This window comes from Brassica napus, chromosome C1, assembly GCF_020379485.1.
Source record: "Brassica napus cultivar Da-Ae chromosome C1, Da-Ae, whole genome shotgun sequence".
NCBI classification, from domain to species: domain Eukaryota; kingdom Viridiplantae; phylum Streptophyta; class Magnoliopsida; order Brassicales; family Brassicaceae; genus Brassica; species Brassica napus.
The window spans coordinates 31989147-32004965 of NC_063444.1; the positions used below are offsets into that span (position 1 = coordinate 31989147).

At 39.7% G+C, this 15819-nt stretch overlaps 1 protein-coding gene across 1 annotated transcript; it reads left to right on the forward strand.

The window, feature by feature from the left end:
• The first annotated feature begins 5519 nt into the window (after positions 1-5519).
• Positions 5520-6324, forward strand: LOC125579941 (exosome complex component RRP43-like). The gene is made up of 4 exons (XM_048743852.1): positions 5520-5543; positions 5643-5706; positions 5875-6183; positions 6269-6324. The coding sequence occupies exons 1-4, from the start codon at positions 5520-5522 to the stop codon at positions 6322-6324; spliced, it is 453 nt and encodes a 150-aa protein (XP_048599809.1).
• Positions 6325-15819: the final 9495 nt, after the last annotated feature.

Sequence of the window (15819 nt, forward strand, 5' to 3'; positions counted from 1 at the left end):
AGCCATCTTCTCGAGGGTGGGATATCGCATTTCCGGATCTGTCATCCGCTTACTCGTGTAGAAGATGGGCTTATGCTCTCCTCGATCCTCTCGGATGAGGACGCTGGTGACCGCGGTGGAGGATACTGCGATATAAAGAGAGAGTGTATCACCGGATTCTGGTTTCGATAACACGGGAGGAGTCGCAAGATACTGTTTGAGTTGTTCGAACGCCTCCTCGCACTTCTCGTCCCAGACGAAACGTTTGTTTCCGCGCAATAGCTCGTTGAAAGGGAGGCATTTATCTGTGGACCTGGAGATGAAACGGTTCAGCGCCGCGATCCTCCCCGTGAGTCGCTGGACCTCTCTGCTATTCTTTGGACTAGGGAGGTCTAGTATGGCGGTGATCTGCTTAGGATTTGCCTCAATTCCTCGCTGGGTGACGATGTATCCCAAAAATTCGCCTGAGGTGACGCCGAAGGTGCATTTGGCGGATTGAGTTTCATTTCGTTCTCGTTCAGCGTTTTAAAGCACTCTTTTAGATGGTTCAAATGTTCCGTCACGTGGAGTGACTTTACTAGCATGTCGTCGATGTAGACCTCCATCGTGTTCCCCAGTTTGTCGGCCAACATTCGATTGACGAGTCTTTGATAAGTCGCGCCGGCGTTCTTAAGACCAAACGGCATCACTTTGTAGCAGTACGTCCCTCTATCAGTGATGAATGCTGTCTTCTCTCAATCATCCGGATGCATCATGATCTGATTGTAGCCTGAGAATGCGGCCATGAAGGTGAGGAGCTCATTTCCGGCAGTCGACTCGGCTAGTCTGTCGATATGCGGAAGCGGGTAACTGTCTTTGGGGCAAGCCTTGTTTAGATCGGTAAAGTCGACGCAGACGCGCCACTTCCCATTCTTCTTCTTGACGACGACCGGGTTAGCCAACCATTCGGGATATCGCACTTCAGTGATTGAACCAGCTGCGAGGAGTCGCTCGACTTCTTCGTTGACAGCTTTGCTTTGGTCGTGGCCGAGCTTGCGTCTCTTCGGGCGAATAGGCTTGATGGTTGGAACGACATTCAACTCGTGGGACGTGATGGCGGGAGTTATTCCTTTCATATCTGATGTCGTCCAAGCGAATGTTGATACGTTCTTCTTCAGGAAGTCGACGATTGCCTGTTGCATCTCTTCGGAGAGGAAGGCGCCGACTCGAACTACTTTGCTTTTGTCGGAGTCGTCTATCGCGACTTCTAGGATCTCGTCTCTTTGAGGTTAGATTTGCTTTGCTACTGCATTGATGCACCTGGCCGTTCAGTCCTGGAAACTTCACGCACTGATGATACGTCGAGGATACTGCCTTGACCGAATGTAACCAGGGGGTCCCGAGGATCGCGTTATAAGGGGCCTTTAATCGGATGACGGAGAACTTGACTGTGCGTGCCACACCGCATTCATAGGCTGGGAGTTTGATTGTCCCGATCATCGTCTTGGAAGCTCCGTTGAATCCCGTGAGGGAGTGGGATGACAGTTTCATGTCACGCAAGTCGACTCCCATCTTATCGAGCGTATCTCGAAAGATCAGATCGACCGAACTGCCAGTATCGATCAGAACTTTAGCGACGTCACACTTCGCGATTCCTACTTCGACGAGTAGGGGGTCGTTATGAGGTAGGTGGACACCGATGGCATCGTCAGGTGAGAAAGTGATCGAGGAATCATTCAGGTTTCGATGGCCATTTCTTCGAGGTTATTGCCTACCGTTGATGGTCCTTTACTGACCGGACCGAATCGCCGCAAGGAGGTGAGCCACCTATAATTACGTTTTAGAAATTCGGCTCGACGATCCGTTTGTTTCTTAGTTGAGTTCTCAGGTCGCTAGGCGAGTCCTCGACAATGGGTTCGTGTTTGTCGTCGTTTTTGGACTTCGCTTCCTCGAGCCTTCATCGTAAGTCTGAACGTTTAGGTCGACTGAGCTTGATCCTGAGATCTTCTGATTTCGAGTTGAGCTGATCGCGAAGATCGATGACTCGGGGCCTGAGATGGGATCGAGGCACTGGAGTCCTTGACCTTTCTGGCCTTGGACTCTTCAATGATTGAGCGAAGATCGTCGTTAAAGTCGTGGATGCGATCGGTCGTCTGCAACTTTCGCCTGAGCTTGTTCCTCAAGTCGTTTGATCCTTCTGGTCCGACATTCTCGTTCGGTCGCTTGCTGGAGTATTCGTCCGAGTCGTGGACCTGTTTGTCCTCTTCTTCATCTGAGGAGGGACTTGGTCGTGCGAGGATGACTTGGACACGTCGACGATTACGAGGTTGCTCTTCTTCGACTTGTGCTTCGCCCTCGTCTTCGTCTCGCTCTTCTGGTTTGTCATCCTCTGTGCGCTTTGGCCGAGTTCCAGGCTTATCTTGATTCTTCTGAGCTTTCTTTTCTTTGTTCTTGCTCCAGCTCTTGGTGTTGTTTGGCCTGGGCTTGGGAAGCTCGACGTTGGCTGTTCCGTTTTCGTAGAATGAGAAGAGGGCATCGACCAGATGCCTGCAGTTCCTCGTGTCGTGCGCCTTGGACTTATGGTAGCTGCACCATAGGTTTCACTCGGCCGGGCCAGGACTCGAAGTTAAAGGTGCCGAAGAGGATTGCGGCCTTTCGTCGTTCTCCCAAACGTTCCAACCTTTCTCGTGTACGACGAAAGTCAATCCCGGGGACGGATTTTTGTCTTCGACCACATAGACGAAGCTCTTTGGATGGTTAGACTTGTTGCCTGAGGCGTGCTGTCAAGGTTCTTGGCGTGCCTCAGAAGCTTTTGGAGCAGTCGCCGGTTTAGCGACCGTGTTCAGTTTCTTGAGTATCGCTGTTGTATCTTCTTCCATTCGGATGAAGTTGTTCGACCTCGCGATAGCGTCCTGGAGCGAAGTGGTGGGCTTTCTGTAGAGATCCTCGCGAAATAGGCACTTGAAGTAGAGGGTATTCATCAGCGCATCGACGGCGACGCTGTCTGGAATTTGCACCTTCGAGTTGACCGTTTTGACCTTTTCCATGAAGTCACGGAGGCTTAGGTTCACCCCTTGAGATAGATTCCAAAGGTCAGATAAGGTGGCTCCTTGTCTCGTAAACATAATGTACTGCTTGGGGAATGCAGTCATCAGGTCGTGAAAGTCGTGGATGGAGTCTCGCTCCAATCCAGTGAACCACCCGAGGGCTGGTCCTTGAAGACTTTAAAACGAAGAGGCGACAATAGCCATCATCTCTTTCCTCTTCGGAGAAGTTAGTTCGACCCATCGCGATGTTAAAAGCAGTGATGTGGTCGGTTGGGTCTGCCTTTCCGGCGTATGTAGGAAGGCGGATTTTCTCGGCTGGTCGGTACCGAACGTCGGTGAATCGCCGGGAAAAAGGGGTTTTTTGGGTTTCGGCCAGGACGCGTTCGATCAGCGGCGCTGCCGTAGGCTTTTCGAGCATTCGGTCTTTCATGTCCAGGAATGACTGCTTAAGCTCAGCGAGTTCCCGGACGGTGACGAGGTCTACGCCACCGGGTGTTTGAACCTGGGCGGCGTTTGTGTTCGTCGTGTTTTCTGCGCCGGCTGTTCGGTAAGTGTCGAACAGCTGTTTTTGGACCGTCGAGGCCGGATCTCCTGAGTTTCCGGCCAAAAGAGCTAAGATGGCGGCGATGGCGGCGAGTTGTTCGTTCGTCGCCTTCTGGACGGCGTCTTGCTGTCCCATCCTCTCGAGTATGGTATCTGCGAAGGCCGCTGCTGTCGGAGCGCCTCCAGTCCTAGGTGACTCGTCGTCGGACGGCGAGTCAGGTCGAGCCATGATCTTTGCTGACACTACTCTGTCTGCCCCATGGTGGGCGCCAACTGTTTGAACCGAAACTGTCGATAAACTAGTAAAGAGAAAGGACGAGTTCTCGTCGGTTGGTCAAGACAAAGACGTGTTTTATTAGATCAATGAGTCGAAACATTGTTACAAAAGGGGGAGAGAACAAAGGAATTAGTCCGGCGAAAGCCGGTTCGTCGGACCGTACAAGTCGGCGAGAAGTCAGATATGAAACCCTAAATCTAGCCGAAAGTGAGTGTAATAGTTTGCGGATCCCCTCCTTGTTACCTTTTCTTCTCCTTTTATAGACACATGCTCGTTAACCTAATGTGTTATGTCCTGACGGGCCTCCTCGAGTGGTTGGGCCGAGGTGTCGGGCCGCTGACTCGAGTCATCGAGCCGACCACTTTCGGTAGGTCGTCTCGCCGATCAAAAACAGTCTAAAGCCGAGTCGATCACCGGCTCGCAAGTCGACGAGCCGACTTTCTTTGTTGTGATCATGTGTCTGGATAATTGTCTTGTGGGTATTTTGGGAGGGCTAGGCCCATACCCAACAGGCAGGCGAAAATAGACTGTTTGCAATACCCCTCAGGGTTTTAACCAAGCCCTCTGTGCATTTCTGTCAAACAGAAAAGGAAACCACTATTTTCCATCACGACAAGATGAAAAAAGAAAGAAAACATTTAAATCAGTTCACTGTACAAGCAAAATTTATGCAACTGTCCCAAGAAGATCATGAGTCTTAAGAGACAAAATGAAGAATGCAGGGATGATATAGATTTCAGATACAAGAATCATTGAACCATGAGAAAGTAAGAGGCTAAGACTAATGACCAGACATAGAGCGGCTTTCAGATTCCCCAACTGATAGGGTATAATTAAGAGATTACCTTCCGGAAATATTCAAGGGCTTCGCATCTGACTATACATATTTCCGTACAAAGGTGAAATGAGAACAGCATGTGTAAATGTAAGAACTATGGCACATATGTAAAGCAAATGGCACACCAGAGAATATCTTTACAAAGATATGTGTATTAATAGTATTTTTTTAAAGTGAACTTACAAGTCTCTCCTTAAACATAACCTCAACAAGATCAAAACACCATTGACTTGTTGCCGTAGACTCACACGTCCTAAGGTCGAATACAATACCTCTAGAACCTCTTCCCTTAACCCTTAGTGCTTTCACTAGCTTACAAGCTTATAAAACCCACTCTTATGCTAAGAATACAATTCCGGTGACAACCCCAATACATAGTTCGTAATGGACTATATATATACAATAGTTAAGTCGGCTAACCTAGCCTATCCAATATTTACTAACTACCCAAATATCGTAAATTCCCTAAAACTCATACAAAGTCTTTAATGAACTTCCCATTGTGAAATCTCTCTTTTCTAAGGTGAATCTCTTCATGCTTGTCCTCCAAGATGTCTCTGCGCATTAACTCTAACTTGGTCAGCAATCCTTTCTTCAAGTCTTGATCTTCATTTCGTTTTGTTCATCCGCATGTGCACTCATTGTCGTAGACTCTGCTCCATTCGTTGTTGTATTTGCGTATGTATCAGAACGTCCACCTGACATTTGCATCTTCACCATGATGCTTTTCTTTGAGTAAAGAAGCGGCATGATTAGTAAAGTTGTCAGAAATATCCGGAACTTTTCTGATGATCCGTATGGCGCAAAGAGTTGCCTGAACTGAAAAACCAAATTTAAATTAATGAATGAATAATACATGATAACGTATATTTCTACAGAAGTAAAGAGAAGTTTCGAGAAACTAATAGACATTTCTTGAGGCAACATCTCCTTTCTTCTAGTAAGTTGCTTACTGAATGCTCTCTGGAACTTATTATAGGACATTTATTGCCTGAATGCTGATGGCGCTCTTTACGATGCTGCTGTTGCTGCCTTTTCGAATTGTATGTTCCCCATTATTTAGCTCTGTGGTCTAAAGACATTTCAGAGTCTGCAGAGAAGAGAAGGCCTTAGATAGATGCCTATGACATTATCTATCTTTAGAAAAGCAGCTTGAATTCCCGTTGATATTCAGACCTATTCTGATGCATAAGATAAATTTTATATTGCAGTGCAAATTCCAGTTGTTGCTCTGAACGACAACGGAAGAATAGTTTCCATCAGTGGAGAAGAAGAGAAGAATGCATCTATCACCATGAAAGAAGCAGTGAACAAGGAGAAGAGAAAACTCACGCACAAGAACATCCCTTTCTCTTTAACTTGCAAACTCCACAAGAAGTATATTCTAGCAGACCCAACAGCTGAAGAAGAATCCATCATGGACACTCTCGTGACTGTTGTTTTGGACTCTTCGGATCAAATTGTTGCTTTCAATAAATCAGGAGGAAACGCCCTTGCTGGTTCATCAGCCATCAATCAAGGTGAGAGTTTTCACCAGTCTTTTAAATGAATACACAAGCCTTTTTTTTATTTGGTTGTGATTTTTGCATAGCTTCGTTGAGTTAGCAAGGAAGAGAGGAAAGGAGCTTAAGCAGATACTGGCAGATATGGATATCGACTGATTAAAACTGCAATGGACTCTGTGAAACATTAACATTATGAAGAAATGTTACATAGATTAATCGGAGAGCCACCACACACCAGAACCAGTACGAGGATAAGAAAGCCTTCACCATTTTGTTAACAATATTTCACTGTTTTGGTGATATTAATATAACGAGTTTGATGTTAGTGGAAGTATTGGATTGTATCCTCTGATTTCAAATGGATTTAGATCACATTGACAATGTTGTAGAACAAACCTCCTGGATGAATAAGACGTTTTGATTTTAGTAATAATTTAAAATTATTTGGACAATTTTATTGACGGTCGTTTGATAATTCTGTTCTGACCAGCGAGTCAGCTAGTAATTTTCCGTTTTCCTTGACGAAAAAAAACACGCACACCAATCTCTATGTTCATCTTTTTGTATCAAGTGTTACGAAAAAGAACTTTCAGATCCCAAGAATGACTCTTTCTCCTTCTTCGATATGGAAATTAAACTCCGTAGATCCATGATTTGTCGACTCTCTCGTTAATATATTGTCATCCCGGATCTTATTTCAGCTTCCTACCCCTTAGGTGTCATGGATACCTCCTTGTTTTCTGGCACTTGTCTCAGGTTTGGACTCTGTTTCTTCGATCTATATTTGCCATTATTGCGTCTCTATTTTCTAAAACCGTAATGCAGCTTTCATTCTTCCACTTTTACTCGAGATTCTGTGTTTTCATTAGTGATTTTTGATATCCATGTATTTTACCCACTTTTAGCATAGTACTAGGATAATGATGAGTTTATTTGTATATATTATCGATAGTTTATTTTATATATTTGATCATTTTATTTATATAAATAAAATATTTTTGTTGTTATTATATAATTTCTTTCCGATGGATCGGATCAATTTTTATTAAAAATAATGGAACAAAACTATAATTAATACAACATGGTTGATCGGATTGGACATTAAACAAATTATCACATAAAAACCTTATTTTTTCCATCCAACACATTCTTGAAAAAATTGAACAGTATTGTTTTCACAGTTGAATTATTTTGACTTTTATCTTCCATATGATTTTGAAAGCTTTCAAATCAACCATCGAATTGATACATGTCATTTTAATGTTTTTAATCGTATATTTAAGGAAAACTTAAATTTTTGTAATTTAAAGTTGTTTTAAAAAATTCAAAATATAACATATAAGAAAAAATATAACATATAAGAAAAATATAACATATAAGGTGTCCTCATTTTTGTATTTTAAAGTCGTTTTAAAAAAAATATAACATATAAGGTTTCCTCATTTTTGTAATTTACAGTCATTTAAAAAAATTCAAAATATAACATATAAGAAAAAATCTAATTTTTTATTATATGGTTAAATGGATTGTTTATTTTTTTTAATAATATAAAATTAAACAAAATGAAGAAGGATGCAAAAATTGTTATTAAATCTTTATTATTCATAATCATTAATTGCCATATATATGTAAATCATATTAGGTAATTTCGTAGCTTTTATTTAGGGAAAGAATACACACTTCTTATATTTTAGGTTAATATAATGTTCTTTAGTGGACATTAAACAAATTATGACATAAAAACCTTATTTTTTCCCTCGAACACATTCTTGAAAAAATGAACAGTATTGTTTTCACAGTTGAATTATTTTGACTTTTATCTTACATATGGTTTTGAAAGCTTTCAAATCAACCATCGAACTGATACATGTCATTTTAATGTTTTTAGTCGTATACTTAAGGAAAACTTACATTTTTGTAGTTTAAAGTCGTTTTAAAAAATTCAAAACATAATATATAAGAAAATATCTAACATATAAGAAAAATATAACATATAAGGTGTCCTCATTTTTTTATTTTAAAGTCATTTTATAAAAATATATAACATATAAGTTTTCCTCATTTTTGAAATTTAAAGTCATTTTAAAAAATTCAAAATATAACATATAAGAAAAAATCTAATTTTTTATTATATGGTTAATGCGATTGTTTATTTTTTTTAATAATATAAAATTAAGCAAAAATGAAGATGGATGCAAAAATTGTTATCAAATCTTTATTATTCATAATCATTAATTGTCATATATATGTAAATCATATTAGGTAATTCTGTAGCTTTTATTTAAGGAAAGAATACACACTTCTTATATTTTAGGTTAATATAATGTTTTCTAGTGGGACATTAAACAAATTATGACATAAAAACCTTATTTTTTCTTTCGAACACATTTTTGAAAAAAATGAACAGTATTGTTTCCACAGTTAAATTATTTTGACTTTTATCTTCCATATGGTTTTGAAAGTTTTCAAATCAACTATCGAGTTGATACATGTCATTTTAATGTTTTTAGTCGAATACTTAAGGAAAACTTACATTTTTGTAATTTAAAGTCGTTTTAAAAAAATTCAAAATATAACATATAAGAAAATTCTAACATATAAGAAAAATATAACATATAAGGTGTCCTCATTTTTATATTTTAAAGTCGTTTAAAAAAAAATATAACATATAAAGTTTCCTCATTTTTGTAATTTAAAGTCATTTTAAAAAATTCAAAATATAACATATAAGAAAAAATCTAATTTTTTTATTATATGGTTAATGTGATTGTTTATTTTTTTTTAATTATATAAATTGAAACAAAAATAAAGAAAAATGCAAAAATTGTTATCAAATATTTATTATTCATAATCATTAATTATCATATATATGTAAATCATATTAGGTAATTCCGTAGCTTTTATTTAAGGAAAGAATACACACTTCCTATATTTTAGGTTAATATAATGTTCTCTAGTGTTATATAATTATGAAATAATGTGACACCATTAGATTAAACTATATTTTATATTAGATGTTCTAGAATTCTTTGAAATGGAATTTAGAAGACATTTAGAGAGCCACCTAGGATTTGGGGTTTTTTTTAATTAATACAAAATTAAAGTTCTAATTTTTCAAATGCTTCTCAATTAATATACAGGGGATATATGTGTTTTTTTGTTATAAATTAATTGGTGGATGTCCATAACCGGCCCGGTCATAACCGGCCCATACACTTAGAGAGAGAGACGACCCAACCCTAGAGAGAGAAAGGCGGCCGCGAGACTTGGAGAGGAGAGAGATGCGGCTACAACTTGCCAATTTCCTAATTCGTTTATGTTTATGATTTGTAATCTTTCCTATTATTGTATTTTCATTTATCTCTCTTGTAAACCCTATATAAAGGAAACACTTATTCATTACTAATATACAGAAACTTACAGTTCTAAATCCTAAGTTTCACAACACGTTATCACCACGAAAGCCTCTAACACCCTGAGCCTAAAACCAAATCGCTAAAACCCTAAAACCCTAAATGAAAAGGAATCTGCCTCGAAACTTCGAAGAGGCCGTTCTCCCAAACCGTGAGGACCCAAAAAACGATCAAGATATCAAATCGAAGCCCTGGCTGAGACGAATCATTCAGTACAAACCGCTTGTCGATCTGACCACCGACGCGCCCTCACGCACAGATACAGTGCGCGCCGATTTGCTTTGGAACCCTAATCTGAACCCGACGATACCGACGAACCCTAATCCGTTCGCGACTCCGTTCCAGCTCGCGTCCAAGACAGCCTGTGTCCAGCTCGCGTCCCAGCCAGCTCGCGTCCCGATCGTGTCTAAGCTCGAGGTTCATTCTTGGTGGTCCGGTTTCTACAAACAACTAAACTAAAGGTATTTCGAATTCTAAGAACATAATGAATCGAATTTGGTTGATTTTAAAGAATGAAACCCTAAAATATAATCTCTAAGATGAAAGCCATAGGATAATAGATCAACTCCTAAGCGAGTAAATCGAAGCTCTATAAGTTCGATCCCCAAACCCTAAAAATCGAGATTGATCCATTGATCAATTAAAATCAAAACCATAAAGGTTTTGAATCTCAAATCAAATCCCTTTGATCTAAGATCAAATTTTCGAAATCCCTAAACCCTAATTCGAAAACTATTGATTAATTAAACTGATTGATTGATTGATTGAGATTGAATTTGATCATCCTGAAATTGAAATTGCTTGTTAATAAAATCGAAACCCTAAAACCCTAATTCTGAAAAGCGATTTTGATTGTTTGAAATTGAACATTGATTGGTTGATTTGATCACCTAGAACTATTGTTAGGATTGTTCAAACTCGAATCTGATTGTTTGGCTTGTTTAAAATAAAACCCTAATGACCTAGTTAAGATTATTTTAAAATCGAAATCTGAAACTACATATTAAGTTAAACTGTTCTAGACTTGATCATACTCGTGGCCGTGTGGCCTTGTTGCATTCGTACCATAACTTAATCACATTGATTGATTTCAATTATACTTAGAACTTATTTTAGGAATGGTGTTGAATTGAATCAAATAGCCGTGCGGCTTGATCTTTGCTTGGCCGATAGGTTTGCTTGTTTTGATTGCATCATGAACTGATAGAAACAAACCATGTTAGGATTGCAATTACACGACAAACTAAATGCATAAAAACGAACTAGTTTGCATCAATGGCCGTGCGGCTTGCTCATTGGCCGTGAGGCATAGATCTTGGCTGTGAAGGCTTGTTTGATTGTTTGGATATAAAACCCTAATCGTTTAAACATTAAAAACTATTCCTAAAAGATCTAAAAATATTAATCGATAACTTCAGATGTCGAAAATCAACAACCTTGATTTTGCTGCCCTAAATCTATCTGGAGACAATTACCTTCAGTGGACGCTCGATGCTAAGATCATCCTGAAATCCAAGGGACTCGGTGAGTGTATCACCGAGAACAATAATGCCAATGAAAATGATCGTTACAGAGCCATCTTGATCATTCGTCATCATCTAGCTGAGAGTCTCAAGGATCAATACCTAACCATTGAGAATCCACTAGATCTTTGGAATGAATTGAAATCGAGATATGATCACCAGAGAACGGTGATCTTACCAAAAGCTCGGTTTGATTGGACGAATCTGAGGATCCAAGACTATAAGTCTGTGGACGTATATAACTCTGCACTGTTTAAGATTGTTTCTAAAATGAAACTGTGTGGTGAAAGTATTACGGAACATGATATGCTTGAGAAAACCTTTTCCACTTTCCATGCAAGCAATGTGCTGTTACAACAATAGTACCGAGAGAAAGGTTTCAAAACCTATGCTAATCTTATTTCTTGTCTCTTGCTCGCTGAGCAGAACAATGAATTACTAATGAGAAACAGTCAGATGAGACCACTTGGATCAGCTCCACTACCTGATGCACACGCTACAGAGGACAATAAAGAGTCCAACCACGTCCAAGGAAACGGCAAGCATGGCCGTGGTCGAGACAAATCGAACGGACGTGGCCGCGGTCGAAGATCCTTTGGCCGCCGGCGAGGAAATGGTCGAGACCATGGACGGAACCATGGCTCATTTGAACGAGGCCATGGTCGTGGCCGTGGATCTTCTTTCAAACCCCAACACTCGACTAAATCAGAGAAATATGTGTGCCATAGATGTGGAATGAACAATCATTGGGCTAAGACTTGTAGGACTCTCAAGCATCTAGTTGACCTCTATCAAGAGAGCTTGAAAGTGAAGAATCCTGAAGCCCATATGACTTACCAAGATGATGAAAACGACTTCAATCATGAGAAGGACGATCGTATTGATTATGAAACTTCAGATTGTCTATAAAAAAACTGAAGATTGATTTTTGACATTTGTAATCTAAATTCTATGTTCTTTGTTTTGATGTTTTTCATTTCTATGTTTTTCATTTCTATGAACTTGTTTTATTAAAACTTAATAAAAGGAATGAATGATTTTTGAAAACGCCAATATGATTTGCGGGTATGGTACACATTAAGGGCTATGGCCAGATATGTATAAGGGCAAGCATTTAGATGCTTTATATTCACCCAGAAAACCCCATTGAGGTTATATAGTGATATAAGAATGAATGGTTTCCAAATTGAAACAATGGGCGAAGGAAACAAAGAGTTCCTTCAGATATATATATAAAATCGCCCAAGGCCATAATGAGTCCTAAAAAAAACTATACATGCATTCTCTGTTGATCTAGACTATGCCAAGATCAGTATGATAGAGGCAATAGTCATGGTAACCAGAATGGTTTACCCATGAAATTATACACTTTATGGTATGACCGGATTGGCCATCCTGGTCCAAAACATGATGCGAATTTGATATTGGAAAGGGCACAAAGAGTTATCCCATAGAATCACACGTGTGTAGCATGAACACAAGGGAAACTCATTAGGCCATGATGTCCCAAAGCACTTAAAGATTATAGTATGTTCATGAGGGGGCAGTGAGGACAAATCCGCACATGTCCATACTATATATAGCTTGGCTGATTATAAATCTGTATTGGCCATTACCCATAGGTCCAAACTCTCAGTCCAAGGCTTGGGGACACACGAATTTACATGCATCTTAACTAATAAGCATCAGACCATTAAGTGAGCATAGATATTTTCATCTCAAATTTATTATGGGTCATGAGCCAGACATATAACATCTTGAGATATTTGGATAAGCCACCACAAATATATGTGCCATCTTAGAAGAGGATGAGGATGGAGATATATTTTGGATATGAATCTCCCACAAATAATGAAGTACCTTGAGCCAAATATGGGTGATGTATTTAGTGGCAAAGAACACGGATTGCAAAGTTTAATGGATCCGACCATCCAACATTAGGGGGAGAAAATAATAAGCTGGTAAGAGAAACAAAATGGCATCGACCATCATTGTCTTGGCAAGATCCTCGGACTAAAGAATGTGAAATAGATGTCCAAAGATTATACATTTACAAAGCTAGCTAATCAAATGCCAGACACATTTGCTGACCCGAAAAAGAATGACTAAGTCATATATAAACCAGCTTGTAAAGCACCAACTAAATTGATGTCCAAGAGAGACACAATCAAGTTGCTACAGAGTCTATACAAGATAGACCAATAAGTTCCAAGAGATAAGAATCCTCGGAAACAAAAGAGAAAGGTGCATAGAATGATAAAACAAATCCGAGGTCAAGGAAACCATCCCAGACATAGAGATAAGGCCGGCCGGCTCTAAGGTATAGGTACCAAACAATGTAGCTTGGGACGCCAAGCTGCAAAGTATTAAAGGTTATGATAATAATGAATCTCAATCGATTATATCATGTCTGGAACATAATGGAACACAATAAGGAATGTCGACAAGGTAGCACTTGAATTTATGAATATAAGCGAGGATCATGAATCCACGTCAATATAAGAGTGCGCACTCGTAGAACATATTGAATGGAAACGTGGGGTTAAATAGTTTAAAGAAGAAAGACATATTTGGCCATATAATTAAGACGCCATATGATGTTAAAACCAGTGTATATAAATGGGTCTTGTGAGGAATAGAAATCATGAGATATAAAGCTAATATTGCACAAGGATTCTCACAAAAACCAATAATAGATTATGAGGAGATATACTCCCATGTGGTGGATGCAACTACTTTTAAGATTTCTCATAAGTCTAGCTATATAAGAGAGAAAATTAGACTTGCAGCAAACTGATGTAGTGACTGCATATTTATATGGTCCACTGGATAATGAAAGTACTAGAGGGTATTGAGCTGAATGTACAACAAGTTCTCGAGAATAATATTGATAATCATCGAAATATATGATCTGAATATCTTAGGAACCTCTGGATATAATTTCCCAAACGGTTGAATACCTTAAGAAAGAATTCGAGATGAAAGATCTCGGAAAAACAAAAATTTGTTTGGAATTACAACTTGAGTACATAAATGATGGGATCCTTGTGCATCAGATGGCATACACTGAAAAGGTACTCAAGAGATTCAATATGGCCGATTGCCATTATCTGACCAGTCCCATGGTCGTGAGGTCTCTCGGCCTGGACACCGACCCATTCCGTCCCAAGATGGACGATGAAGATGACCTAGGTTCCGAAATGCCATATCTCAGTGCCGTAGGAGCTTTAATGTACTTGGCAACTCACACATGGCCTGATATAAGCTTTTTCGAGAACTTACTATCTAAGTTTAGCTCCTGTCTGACCCATAGACATTGGAATGGGATCAAACATGTTCTTCGTTCCCTGCAAGGAACGAAAGACTTGGGTCTATATTATACTAATCATAACAAAGATGGTTTAGTTGGCTTTGCTGATGCTGGTTATTTATCAGATCAACATCAAGCTCGATCACAGACAGTATATGTCTTTACATATGGAGTTATGGCCATACATGGCGTTCCATGAAACAAACCATCGCGGCCACTTCATCTAATCACTCGAAAATCTTGGCCATACATGAGGCCAGCCGCGAGTGTGTTTGGTTGAGGTCGATGACCCAACACGTCCGAGCTGATTGCGGGATGGTCGAGTGCAAAAAGTCAACTGTGATGTATGAGGACAATGATGCGTGCATTGCTCAGCTCAAGGACGGTTACATAAAAGGTGATAGGACGAAGCACATATTGCCTAAGTTCTTCCTTACTCACGAGCTTCAGAAAGCCGGTGAGGTCCAGGTCGTCCAAGTACGATCCAGTGACAATTCAGCTGACCTATTCACCAAGGCACTTCCTACCTGCACGTTCAGGAAGCTCACGCATCAGATTGGGATGCATAGGCTGAAGGACCTCCGCTGAGGTTCACATCAGGGGGAGTAGTACGTGTTGTACTCTTTTTCTTTCATCATGGTTTTGTCCCACTGGGTTTTCCTGATAAGGTTTTAATGAGGCAACATTAAGCGTATTACAATCCCTGTATGGTTATGGCATCCATGGGGAAGTGTTATAAATCAATTGGTCGATGTCCATAACGGGCCCAGTCCATAACCGGCCCATACACTTAGAGAGACGGCCCAACCCTAGAGAGAGAGGCGGCCGCGAGACTTGGAGAGGAGAGAGAGGCGGCCGCGAGACTTGGAGAGGATAGAGAGGCGGCTACAACTTGCCAATTTCCTAATTCGTTTATGTTTATGATTTGTAATCTTTCCTATTATTGTATTTCCATTTATCTCTCTTGTAGCCCCTATATAAAGGGAACACTTTTTCATTAATAATATACATAAACTTACAGTTCTAAATCCTAAGTTTCACAACATTTTTAAATATATTATAATTGTTTTGGAGTCTTTTTTAATATGTTTTCAAGTTTTGGAATGATTTGGAGAAAAAAATATTGATTTTGGTGCATTTTGGAGATAAAATGATAAAGACACGTAGCTGACTATTGAACAGCCTAGCGATGATGATTGAAGATGATAATCGATCGACACACACTCTGTGTTGTCGATCGACAGCGAAGCGCACAAATGCCAGATTTGGTTTCAGCCGACTTTAAGCCCAAGTCCCATAAGAATTACCAGATTACCCCTAACGAGTTTTAACTTAATATTTATGTGCTCTGCCATTGTTCTAGGCAACACACACTTTCATACTTTCATAACTTTCATACAGCAAA